This window comes from Sciurus carolinensis, chromosome 1 (assembly GCF_902686445.1).
Source record: "Sciurus carolinensis chromosome 1, mSciCar1.2, whole genome shotgun sequence".
Lineage (NCBI taxonomy): Eukaryota > Metazoa > Chordata > Mammalia > Rodentia > Sciuridae > Sciurus > Sciurus carolinensis.
In genome coordinates this window covers 191,364,582-191,377,270 of record NC_062213.1, presented here as the reverse complement: position 1 = coordinate 191,377,270, position 12,689 = coordinate 191,364,582, and the positions used below count along the sequence as shown (strand labels likewise).

The following is a 12,689-nucleotide window of genomic DNA, read 5'->3' as shown; positions in this document are numbered from 1 at the left end:
CTGCTGTTTCATACATGTGAGGACCCAGACTGCAAATAAGGTCAGGGAACTAGTTCAACCCGAGGCAGTCCATCTCCATCCCACCCTTGACACCAGCCTCTGTCCCCACCGTGCAACTCAGGACGAGCCCAGCGTGCCCACCACCTTGTAAGAGCAAGCCTGCAGGGACTGAATAGAAGTGAGTTCTTCGTTTTCCCAGTTCATATTATCCGCTCTTCCGCTGCAGGCAGTTAAGTGGCCAGCACACTTCCATTAAGCGTGAGAAAGAATATAAGGATTGTTAATAGAATGGAACCGAAACCTTAATTAACCAAAACCGAAAATACTGGTAGCATCATCTTTAATGAAATCTTATTATTTAAAACCATCATTAAATTACTACTTAAGCAAGTTTTTAGTCTTTTATTTTCTAATATCAAATCCTTCTCTGACCTTGTGCCACTGAACATAAGAAGCCCTTGCTGTAATCAGTGTGTGTTAGTCATATACAAAGGTAGCTAACAGGGAAAGGAAGTTGACTTGTTTCCAGGATCAGTCTGTCTTGTTATTCTTGGATGCTTTTGCTTAAAATCCAACAGCCAAGTGAGGAAACTGTAAAACAAAGCAAACATTTATATTACAGATGAATCCTTATCCTCTTACATTTTATATTCATACTGATTCCAGTTCCATCTCTTCTTTTTTTTTTTTTTTTTTCTCGAGACAGGGTCTCCCTAAGTTTCTGAGGCTGGCCTTGAACCTGCAATCCTCTGCCTCAACCTCCAAGTAGCTGGGATTACAGGCACACACCACCTCACACAGCTATGGCTTGAACTCTTGAAGTTTATGTCAATCTAAATGTTTGTTTTACTTGTAGATGGACACAATACCTTTATTTATTTTTTTATGTGGTGCTGAGGATTGAACCCAGAGCCTCACACATGCTAGGCGGCAAGTGCTTTATCACTGAGCCACAACCCCAGCCCCCCTAATTGTTGTAATACAAAGACCAGAGGGGTTCTTTTATAAACTCTGAATTGGAAGAACAGTTAGATTTACTTTGTTTAGATTTTTTTCTTTCTTCTGGTACTGGGAGTTGAACCCAGGGGCACTCAATCACGTAGCTACATCCTCAGCGCTTTTTATTTTTTATTTTGTTGCGCAGGCTGGCCTTATACTTGGGATCCTCGTGCCTCAGCCTCCTGTGTTGCTGGGATTACAGGTGTGCCTCTGTACATGGCTCATTTAGACTACCATCTAGCTGTTGTGTTAATACCTCCAGTACCAGGAGCTCACTGTCCCGTGAAGTAGCACACTCCGTTTTGCACAACAGTTGTGATTTAGGAGTGTTCGCTGGGCTGGGCTGGGGCTCAGTGGTGGAGCGCTTGCCTAGCGTGTGAGGCCCTGGGTTCTGTCCTTGGCACACATGTAAATAAATGAATAAAACAAAGGTTCATCAACATCTAGAAACGAGAGGTGTATGCTGCCCTTCCACTGGACCTCACGAGAGTCTGCAGAGGCCCGTGGGGAAGCTCTTCTCTGCCCACCCTGCGAGTGTCTGGAGAGCTCCCAGCCCCCTTGGGTGTCCTCTTCTGCAGGCCGAGGACACCTGGCTTCCTCAGTGCTGGTCAGCCTGCTGTGCTGCCGAGCAACTGCGCTGCGAGCTTCCTGACCTTGGGTCACTATCCTAGGCTGGAGAGGGGCTGCTGACGCTTAGGGGCATTTCCTGTGGATCAGTCAGTGCACTAGCGTTTCACTTTGTTTCCTTTAAACCCTCACAGCTACCCAGTGAGAGAGTTGCTAGCGTTACCTGCATTGCAGAGATGGGGTGGGGGCAGGGTTCCACAAGTCCACAGGAGTGAACACAGGAGAGCCCAGGCTGGCTGACTCCAGAGCGTGTGTTCTCAGAACGTGGAGTTTGAGCTCATTTATAGATTTTTAAAAATATGGAGCCCAGAGATGTCAAGCGACCTGCCCAGGGGCTCCAGCCTGCCAGTGGGTGAGCTAGGACTAGATTCAGATCTCCCTTCCAGAACAAAACTCTTTTAAACCTCTGGCACTGGAAGCGGCCCCTGGCAGGCTCCCGATCTGTTTTCCTACTTTAAAAGCTGGCTTTCCTCATCCCACTGGCCAGCCATTATTGGACCCTTCCTGTGTGTCTAGAACAGTTACTTAAAATCAAGTGGGTGATGCCAGGGTGGCAAGGCCAGGTTTCTTAAATCACATCTGCATGAAACAGCCAGAGGAACTCAACACATTTTGCTGCATTTTTGTGCCCAAGTGGTAATGATGCTTATATTTCTTGGCAATAAAATCATTTAAAAAATGCACTCCAGCTGTTGGGGGTGTAGCTCAGTGGCAGAGCATGTGTTGAACATGCACGAGGCCCTGGTTCAACCCCCAGCACCAGGGGTTCCTGGTCTGATACTGCAGATACCCGATTCAGAAGCCAGCGGTGACCCTCGGCATACTGTCATTTCAGAATCCATCCTCCACGCTCAATCCTGTCATCCTCCTGTGGCTCTGGCCACCTTACAGCCTTCCCACAAACCAGAGCCAGGTTGCTTCACATGCCCTCTGGCCTTGCGTCTGGTCTTCCCTTGCTCGGAGGGCGTCTTGCTTCCAGCCACTTAGCCCAGTACAACACAACGCCAAGTTCATTTTCCCTGACTTCCCCAACCCAGGACCTCCTTCCTCTCAGTCTTCCAGCAGCTACTGCCAGGGTGACTTGGTGCTCACTGAGTAGATCTGTGCACACGCAAAGGTTCAGTCCTTCCAAGCAAGTGCTTAAACCCTACTTCCTGGGTCCTGCACACGAGGCTCAGAACAGGAACTGGCCCGCTGGTAAACTCACAAAAAAACTCCTTGCCTGACTTCAGAAATGTTAATTGTGGAATTAGTTTTAAAGAGTGGATGTCAGTGAATCTTTGTGCTTTTCAAAGCATGAAATAAAGTCCCTGGTTTATTATTTGAAGTAAAGAACTGAAGGAAGTGGTTTATTCTCTTGGTAAAGACAAGGCATATGAAAAATTATGTTCTGACCTGAATTTTATAAATCAGTATCCAGTGAGAGTCATCGTAACTACAATGAAACAGAGGATTAATACATCTGTCTCCTTGAGACCCAGAACTGTTTTCCTTAAATTGGTCTCCCAGAACTTAAATGTCACAGACTAATTCATGTAGGGCAGTATCAGCACCTGTTCACAAACCAGGCAAGGATGGGTGGACACCCCCGCTCTGCACCAAAGTCTGGGTCCCTAGTGAATGACAGCTGAGCTAGCTTCATTCATTGTTGTTGTTGTTGTTATTAATTATTAAGCACTGAAGATGGAACCTAGGGCCTTGGAGAAGGAAAGAACATGCTCTACACCAAGCTTCACTCCCAGCCCCTGAGCTGGCTTTAATGGTCCTTTCAACTCCAGTAGTCTGGTCAGTGAAGTGCAATAAGTATTAATAAAGTTTAAAATGTCTTGTTGGACAGTTTACAAAAAAAAAAAAAAAATCACCCCAGGATTTATCAGCTCTGCAAGTTTGAATCCTTGCTAATGGATATTTGGCTTTTGAATGCAAGCTGAAAATGGTACTCTTCTGAATAAACGGTTCCACTGAGACGCAAGAAAATAAATCGGCAGATCACCCAAGTGGTGGTGCCTAGAACAGCTGCTCCCCACTGGCTGCCCACAGCCCATGCGTGTGTGGTATCTCTGGAGCCAGAGAGACATCTGTTCAGATTCCTCCTGTTCCATCTACTAGCTGTCATTTTGGACAAGCTACTTAATCTCCATCAGCCCCAATCTCCTTATCTTTATTTTTTTTTTTAATAATTTGTAGTTGTCAACGGATCTTTTATTTTATTTATTTACTTATTTATATGTGGTGCTGAGGATCAAACCCAGGGCCTCACACATGCCAGGCAAGTACTCTACCACTGAGCCACAGCCCAGCCCCTATCTCCTTATCTTTAAATTGGGCGACTTGCTGTCATGCCAGCTTATTGTGAGGATAGACTCTAATGATGCTGAAAGGCATGTAGGCTTGCACTGTGATAGCTGTTGTGCTCAGCCCTCCATGGTTGGCTAAACCCCTAGGAATGAACTTTCACATTCACTTAGCGGTTTGCATTTTCAGGATGTTGTTACAAACATTATTGCTTCATTGAAAAAAGATTATTATTATTCAGCTGGGCACTGTGGTGCATACCTATGATCCCAGCGAACATGGGAGGCTGAGGCAGAAGGACTGCAAGTTTGAGACCAGCTTCAGCCACTTAGGGAGACCCTGTCTCAAAATTTTTTAAAATGCAAAAAAGGGCTGGGGATGTAGCTCAGTGGTAAAGGACCCGGGTTCAATTCCCAGTACCAAGAAAAAAAACAAATGAAAATGCAATCTATACTTAACAGAAAGTAGTTCAGCAGTTGCCAGGGAATGGAACCAGGAGAGATAAAGAGGGAGCAGTTTCAAAGAGGCACAAGGAAATGTTTGGGGCTGATAGGTAAGTTCCTTGTCTTGATGCATGATAGTGTCATGTTTGTATACTTCAAGTAAATATAGTTCACTGCATGTCAGTTATACCTCAGTAAAGCTGTTTGAAGGGCAGGAGGAAGAAGGTGGAGAGGGAAATGGAGAAGAGGCGGGTTCTCTCCAGGCTCCCCCTGCTTGTTCCCTGCTGGCACGCATGCCCAGGCCCGTAGTAAAGCTGCTCCTCTGACTCTTTCGTGGTCAGTATGTTGGAGGTCTTGGGAGAAAGGACTGGTCTGGGACTCAGAAGGCCTGGTGGCTGGTGTCTCTTCTGCTTACAAAGGCACGGTGCTGGGCTGTAGCCTGACCTCCCTCGGCCAGCCTCCCTTGGCCACACTGACCCTGCTTGCCCCACCTGCCCGTGGCATTGGTTGGAGGATTGATTTCCCAGGGACACACGCCGGAGTGCTCTGCACCACGTGTGTGAGCCAAGGGCGCAGGGCGGCGGGGCAACAGGCATGATCCTGACCTCCTTTCTAGAGCATTCCCGACCATGGAAGCTACAATGTAAGAGTCCCCACAGCCCTTGAGTCCTTGAATCCTTCTGCTAAGGGGCCCCAGATTCCTACTCCATGTTTCCTTGTGTCCACTCCTTTAATTCATCCGGAGTTGTGTTCTAGATCCAGGGCTGTCACTCCCTCAGTGAGCCACACCACCGCGTCTCCACTCTGAGCATCTGAGAAATGGGGGTCGGACTCATTGGCCCTGCAGCATCTTCTGCTCCTACATCGTGGGTTCCATCACCCTCTTGCCCGACTGTCTGCCTGCTTAGTCACTCCATTTGGGGAGAGCGAGGTGGCCAGTGGCTCTCCCCTCCTCCCTGACCTTTAGTGGTGTCGAGGCCTTGGGGTGATGATGACCTTACCAGTTCCCCACCGAGACACACGCACACACCCCTCGTGCACAGGCCCCATAGATTTGCTCCTCCCAGATGCTCTACCTCACTTTTGTTTCTGTGTGATAAACACCACACTAACACCCACCCAGATGCTGTCTTAAGTTCATCCCCTCCAAAGCGCTCATGTGAGCTGGTTAAAAATCTTACCTCCCAGAAAGTTTGGTCATCAAGTTTGGTCTCATGAGGTGCCCTCCAGATTTTGAGTTTCAGGAGCAAACCTTAAACAAATGGTAATTCAATATTAAAACATTTGGAGCACATTTGTGATCTCAAGATGAACCTAAATATTGTGTGTAGACTATGGTATCTCAACAGAAACCCTGTGTGGTCCACCTGGGGGAGATAGGCCAGTGGAAGCACGGTCCCTCCTGGACCAGTGACGTCAACTCTGTGGGCATCTTCTAAAAGGAGTGGCAAGAGCAGCATTCTCCGACGGACGGAGACGACACCGGGCAGCGTCCAACAGCCCTGGCTCTGACGAAGGGCCCTGGCAGGTGGGCCTCACTCAGAACTGATGGTTCAAAACAGGAGAGCTGCCATGGAGAGCGACTCCCAGCAGGCCCAGGTAGGTCCGTCTTGGCCTGCTCCAGCGCCTCCCAGCAACCCCAGCTCGAGACTCCACTGTGAAGTGACGAGAACATCGAGGACAACTTGCTTTTGTTCCTGTTCCTTTTTCCTGTCTGGCCTCTGCCCAGAGAGATTGACCCTATGTGTCCCCTTGGCTCTGCAGTTAGTGAATTTCCCAGAACACGTCACACGAGTGAGTGCTAACCTTTCACATGAAGCCAGGAAATGCTCCTCTTGGGTCTATCTCTATACACATGGCGGGGGAGTTAAAAGACAAAGGTCTGACTGTTGCTGAGGCTGACCTCTAATTCCTGGGTTTGAGCAATCCTCTTGCCTAAGCCTCCCGAGTAGCTGGGACCAGAGGTGCACACCACTGCACCCAGCTCTCTTGGTGTTTTTAATGATGACTGGTTCGTGTATTGAATAATAAGGTTAACAAGAGAAGGCACGTGCTTCGTGAACTTATATTTTCCTTTGGAAGTATATGCCTTTAACTGATATTGGCATGCGGGGGGCTAATGGCACCCATCACATAGCTAGAATTATCCAGAAGTCATCTCTAGCGCCTATGTGAATTTTCCAGATAACCAAGGTTTCCCCTCATCACTGATGAACATCGGTCTAAAATGCTTTTTGTGTGTTTGCAGGGGAGGGCATGGGGGGTGCTGAGGATTAAACCCAGGGGCACCTAACCACTGAGCCACATCCTCAGCCCTTTTTATTTTTTTTTGAGACAGAGTCTCACTAAGCTACTTAGGGCCTCACCAAGTTGCGGAGGCTGGCCTTGAACTTGCAATTCTCTTGTCGTAGCCTCCCAGATCACTGGGATTACAAGCGTGTACCACCTTGCTTGGCTTAAAATATATTTTCTTGTCTTAAGAGACAACACTGAACAGATTTAGAGACACTAAAAAAAAAAAAAAAAAACCACCAGAATCCAAAGCCAGCCTCAGCCACAGTGAGGTGCTAAGCAACTCCCTGAGATGCTCTCTCTAAATAAATACAAACCCGGGCTGGGATGTGGCTCAGTGGTCAAGTGCCCCTGAGTTCAATCCCCAGTACTAAAAAATAAAGTAAAATAAAATAGAACCCAGAACCACGGTTAGAAACACCCGTGGACGTGGAGTGCTGTGTGCCTGCCGCCCTGGCGTTTCCTGTCCTGGGCTCCGGAATTAAGAAGTGCTGGTTGGTCCTCTGCCGGGCTCTGTGTTCTCTTCTGACTCTGCCAACATGTCACCTCTAGAGACCATCCACCTCTCATCGCTGTCTAACCTGCCGTAACGGGGAAGCCCGATCGGCCAGATGGGACCGTCCAGACAGGCCCGGGCGGCCGGGTGGGGGCGGCATCTAGGAACAAGCTGTGGCCTGGCGTCAGCGTGCGGCTTGGTGCTACTGTGGTTGCTTTTGCGACTCCTGGCCCTCCCTCTGGCCAGGTCCTTTCTGAGTGTGTTGCGTGTGGCGCTGGGTCGAAGCCAGGCCTTGAGCCGCGGCAGGAACTCTGCCTGGGAGCCACGTGGCCCAGCTGAGTCGTCTGGGTTCCCTAAGCCGCCTGCAGGGGTGACGGGTGTCTCCTCTGCTGCTCTTGCGCGACTCCTGGGTGCTCAAGACAGTGCGAGTCAGTGCCCCCGTACACGCCGTGAGGAGGGCGCTGGCCCGGGAGCCGTGTGGAGTCCTCGCTGATCTAATTCTGAACTGGGAAGATGGGGCTTGGGTGTTCATCTGCTAAACGCCGCCGTCCAGCCCGGGTCAGCCGGTTGGCCCCCAGGAGCAGAATGTGAGCTTGTGGCCCTGATGCGCCTCCATCTCTAATCCTCTCAGGTTTCATCGAAAGCTCAGGCCAGACATTGAGCCAATCTCAGGCCCCAAATTACCCAGGTCGCTTCAAGAATACCTCCCTCTACTTCTCAGAGGGGAGGGAAGCAGATGGTTATCACTGTAATCCTTGCATTGTACAGAGAAGCTCTCCAGGCCCAGAGGGAGTGAAGTAATAAGCCCGCGTCGCCCAACTCTGTGCCTTCTGGGCCACTCTGCCTGTGATTTGGCTTCCACCCCCTGCCTAGGACACACCCGTCAACAGGAGGCGTTCATCTGTGGAATCGAGTCCCTTTCTGGGCCGATGAATATTCTGACCGAAGGCCTTTCCACCTCTGGAATTATATATTACATGATTTTTAAAAAATCAGGGTCTGAGCCTTTTGCCTCATTGAGCTGGAGCTGCGGGGTCTGTTCATGGGGGAGGGGAGGGCGCCCCCGCAGCCAGCCCAGGCAGGATGTGCCCTGGGCCCTGAGTCACACTGACCTGTCAGGAGACCGGAGGCCAGACTTAGGATCAGAGCGGAGCTGAACGCCGCCGTCCCCATGAGCAACTGGAAGTCAATCCTGGAGATGACAAAGCAGAGGGTCACCCGGGCATCCCACCGCAGGGGCCGTCGGGAGCGAAAGGACAGTCGGCATCAGCCACGGCCAGGATGAGCCACGAGGAGGCCGTGGTCCTCCCCGGCTGGGACAGTCCCTGCCATCGTCCTGCAGAGTCGTGCAGACCCGTGCTCAGGGGAGGAAGGAGGAAGGAGGGCTTCCAAGACTGGCCTATTTTGATCCTCAGACCCCATGGATAATAAACTAGACCAGGTCTGCAGACCCAAGTTCAAGTCCCGGCTGTCACTGGCAGTGTGATCCCGGGCAAGTCACTTAGAAAGAGAAGGCTCACTTCCCTCAGGGCAGGGTGGGGCGTTGCTTGGTCCCAGCCGCCTCCCCCGCCCACCCTATTCCTGGGTCGTGCTTCCTGCTTATACTTCAGGTCCCCCTCTCCTCAGAGCCATTCCAGCATCACTTTTTCTTTTTTTGGTCTGTTTTGTTTTGTTTTAGTTGCTAATGGACCTTTATTTCAATTTTTTTTATTTTTATGTGGTGCCTGAGGATGGAACCCAGGGCCTCTCACGGGCCAGGCGAGCCTCTGCCACTGAGCCCAGCCCCGTCCCCAGGGCATCACTTTCAAAATTAAGCACTAACAGGGACCCGGAGGCTGAGTGATCCCCCAGGTTCAGCCCCAGCCTGGGCTCTGGCCCCGTCACCCCACGGCTCGGCGATTGGGCAAAACAAGGCAGTTTTCAGGTCTTTTCGCTTCCGCGTTTCAAAGCTCCACAGGCAGGTGGGCAGGGCCCCATTTTGAAAAGAAGGAAAGCAGAGCTCAGAGCCTGTAGGAGCCCCACCATTTCTGGGTGATCTGGGCCACTCAGTAAACCTGACTCTACTGGTCGCTCATTTGTACGGTGGGGCAATGATGGCAGTGCCCGCCTCGTGGCTTCAGGGGGAGAGAGGCCACACTGACCGGCATGCAGGATCATCAGCCCCGTAGATGAAGCCAAGTCCCCCCTCCAGGTGACAGGGCCAGGCCCTTCCTCTACCTCCTTTGTCTCTCTCTAGTAGTCTGCCTCCACCCAGCACCAAACACACCCAGGCTAACAGCTCAGGGAAATGTTTGTTGAATGAATGGAAAATCCAGTAAATTGCCCAATTCATTGATCTACTAAGGGCAACTTTTAGAGAAAAACACAGCACATGTGCATGACCTTGCAAAGATTCTTAAACAGACGTAAAAGAGCTAAATCAAACTGTGACAAATTAGACTCCACTAAAATTAAGAACTGCTATTGCTCAAAAGACACAAGAAAGTGAAAGTAACTCACAAAATGTGAGAAGATATTTGAATTATATATACACCTATGTGTATTCATATATATGTAAGACAAAGGACCCGAATTTTGAATATATAAAGAGTTCTTACAAATCAATAAGAAAAAGAACAACACAATAGAAAATGGTTTGGGGACTCGAACAGACATGTCACAAGATATCCAAATGCCCTAAAAGTACCCTGTGAAAAATTCCCCCCTTTCCCCACCCCAGATTTGGGGATTGAACCCAGAGGCACTCTCTCAATGAGCCACCTCCCCACCCCTTTTTTATTTTTTGAGACAGGGCCTTGCTACATAGCTGAGGCTAGCCTTGAATTTGCAATCCTTCTGCCCCAGCCTCCTAAGTAGCTGGGATTATAGGCATACACCACCAAACCCAGCTAAGTGCTCCATTTAAGTAGTCCTTGAGGAAGTTAAAATTGAAACATGTTGGTGACAAAATGGCTAATTAAAATGAAAGAAAACACTAAGTGTTAGAGAACACAAACAGGAGGACCCTCCTGTTCTATTGGCAATTAGATTGGCGTGAACTGTTGGGGAAAACTGGTGATAGCCACTAAGACTTATCATTTGGATACCATATGACACATCAGCTCTGCTTCTAGGCATAAACTCCACAGAACTGCATTCGTATTCCCAAAATAAACATGCTAGAATGTTCACAGGAGCAATTCTACAGTATTCATGCTAGCTCCAAACTGGAAACTACCCAAATGCTCATCAATAATGGACAAATAAATTGCACCATATTCACACAATGGAACACTTATTCTTATTTGTCTCTCTGGCATTCATTTATCATAGGACCACACTAGTGGCCAAAGTTATTTACCTCATTTTCCTGCAAGTCAACTCTTGGGAACTCATAAACTCTAACACATGTATTCTCACTTCCAGCCCAACAGGGGACATGCCCACCCAATTACTCCCCTGCTGCTGCTGTTATACAGGCATCCTGCCACTTCCCTTCCCCTCCTCTCTGCCACCTGGACCCTGCATGTGATATGGTTTTGTGTGGCCCTGCCTGGGGTGCTGGGCCTCTCCTTGCAGTAGAACTGTGAGAAACCTTAAGTTATCCCTTCCAGTGACATTGACCCCCCACTTTGTGTCGCCACTCAGTCACCTGTATGAATTAAGACCCAGGCATGATGGAACACTATACTCCAGTGAAAAAGGAACAGTCTACAACAATGCCCAACACGTGGATGAATCAGATACCTCAGTGGTGAGCACAAGATGCCAGGCACACACAGCACAGGCTGCCTCCATTACTCCATGTCCATAAAGCATAAAACCAGGCAAAACTGAAGGAAGCCAATAGAAGCCAGGTTAGCGGTCATCCTGGGATGAGGCATGGAGAGATTTTGAGTGCTAGTTACATAGACATGTCAAAAATTCATCAGATAGTACCTTGATATTCACACTTTCCTGGGTGTAGATTATACTTTAATTAAAATATTTTTAAAAGCAACAAGAGGCAGAATAGAGGCTAAACCCATACCTGCTAACCCATAATGCACATTTTTTTTTTGTTTATTTATGTATTTATTTTTTTGGTACCAAGGATTTAACCCCAGAGCACTTAACCACTGAGGTACATCCCCAGTCCTTTTTTATAATATATATATTTTTAAGTTGTAAATAGATACAATATCTTGTATGTATTTATTTTTATGTGGTGCTAAGGATTGAACCCAGTGCCTCACATGTGTGAGGCAAGCGCTCTACCACTGAGCCCCAGCCCCAGCCCTTTTTTATACTTTATTTAGAGACAGGGTCTTGCTAAGTTGCTTAGGGCCTCACTAAGTTGCTGAGGCTGGCTTTGAACTCTCGACCCTCCTGCCTCAGCCTCCTGACCCACTGGGATTACAGGCGTGCACCACTGCATCTGCCCGGTAACCCACACTTTGGTGGTGCCAAGGGAAAGCAGAAATGGACGGAGGAGGATCCATGGCTGGATTAATCGTTCTGGGTGTGGTGCGTCCCCACCCCCATACCAGGCCCTGGCTCTTTGCCAACAGATATCACATGATCCTGGCCGCAGACTTCGAGCCAGAGTTTGCATCTGTGTTTCCCAGAGCAGAAGTCCAGGTGGGAAGTGAACAAGCGTCCCCTTGCTATCCGGCTTGGAACTATCCTGCTTGGATTCCAAGCAGGCAGGTCTGACTGTGGCCACCAACCTGAGCCAAGTTTCCCAAATTTCCGCATTTGAGGGCGACCTTCACATACTTAGCCATAGATGCTATTTCTTTTAAAAAGTTCTTTAAAAAACAAAAACAGACCCCTCCCCCCTGCTTTATGTAAATGAATTCAAAAGGCAATGTTGCATCACTAACCTCAAGGAAAGGGAAACCGGGAGATGCACTAACCTCAAGGAAAGGGAAACCGGGAGATGACTAAAAAGAAATAGAACCAAAACAAAGTGTTGCTAAAATCTCCCCCAGAGGTGAAGGGAGGGAGCCACCTCTGCTTTTGTTCAACAGGAAAGTTAGCCAGAGTTCTAAGGCACAGAGACCTCAGTCCAAGGGGAGACTTTATGCCCTGATCAATCAAAGGCCTGAGCGCGGGCTGGGGCTGGGGCTGGGGTTCAGTGGTAGAGTGTTGGCCTAGCGCCTGGGAGGCACTGGGTTCGATCCCCAACACCATATCAAACTAAATAAACCAGGGGGAAAAGTCCTGAATGAGAATTGAAGATGGAAAAAGAACACCCTGTGTTGCACGATTCAGCATTACTTCTGCTCATCACTTAAAAATCCCATCATGAGTGAAAAGCAGCCCATCCCGGCCGCAAGCACCGCATCTGCACTCAGCCTGGGTCCCACGTGCTCATCTGAACAGAAAACTGGCAAATACCGTTCACGGAATGGATGAAGAGGCAACTGACTTGCCTAGTGTCACAGAGCTAATCAAGCCGCTGATCCGAACCTCACGTTGTGTGTCCTGACTGCAGTTCGCTCCACCCTCCCATTGGGCAGAGCTGCCTGTGGTAGGAAAGCAGCAGCACCAATAAACATCCCAAAAACGGGGGC

General features: G+C 49.0%; 1 protein-coding gene across 1 annotated transcript in view; it reads right to left on the bottom strand.

The window, feature by feature from the left end:
* Window positions 1–334: 334 nt before the first annotated feature.
* LOC124965797 (RH-like protein) overlaps window positions 335–12,689 on the bottom strand; it is a 38,913-nt gene continuing 26,558 nt past the window's right edge. The window contains exons 8-10 of the mRNA XM_047526970.1: window positions 8,265–8,344; window positions 5,546–5,616; window positions 335–591 (exon numbers count right to left, since the gene is read on the bottom strand). Coding sequence (XP_047382926.1) covers window positions 565–591; window positions 5,546–5,616; window positions 8,265–8,344 — 178 coding nt within the window. The 3' untranslated portion in view covers window positions 335–564. The remainder of the gene's footprint in view (window positions 592–5,545; window positions 5,617–8,264; window positions 8,345–12,689) is intronic.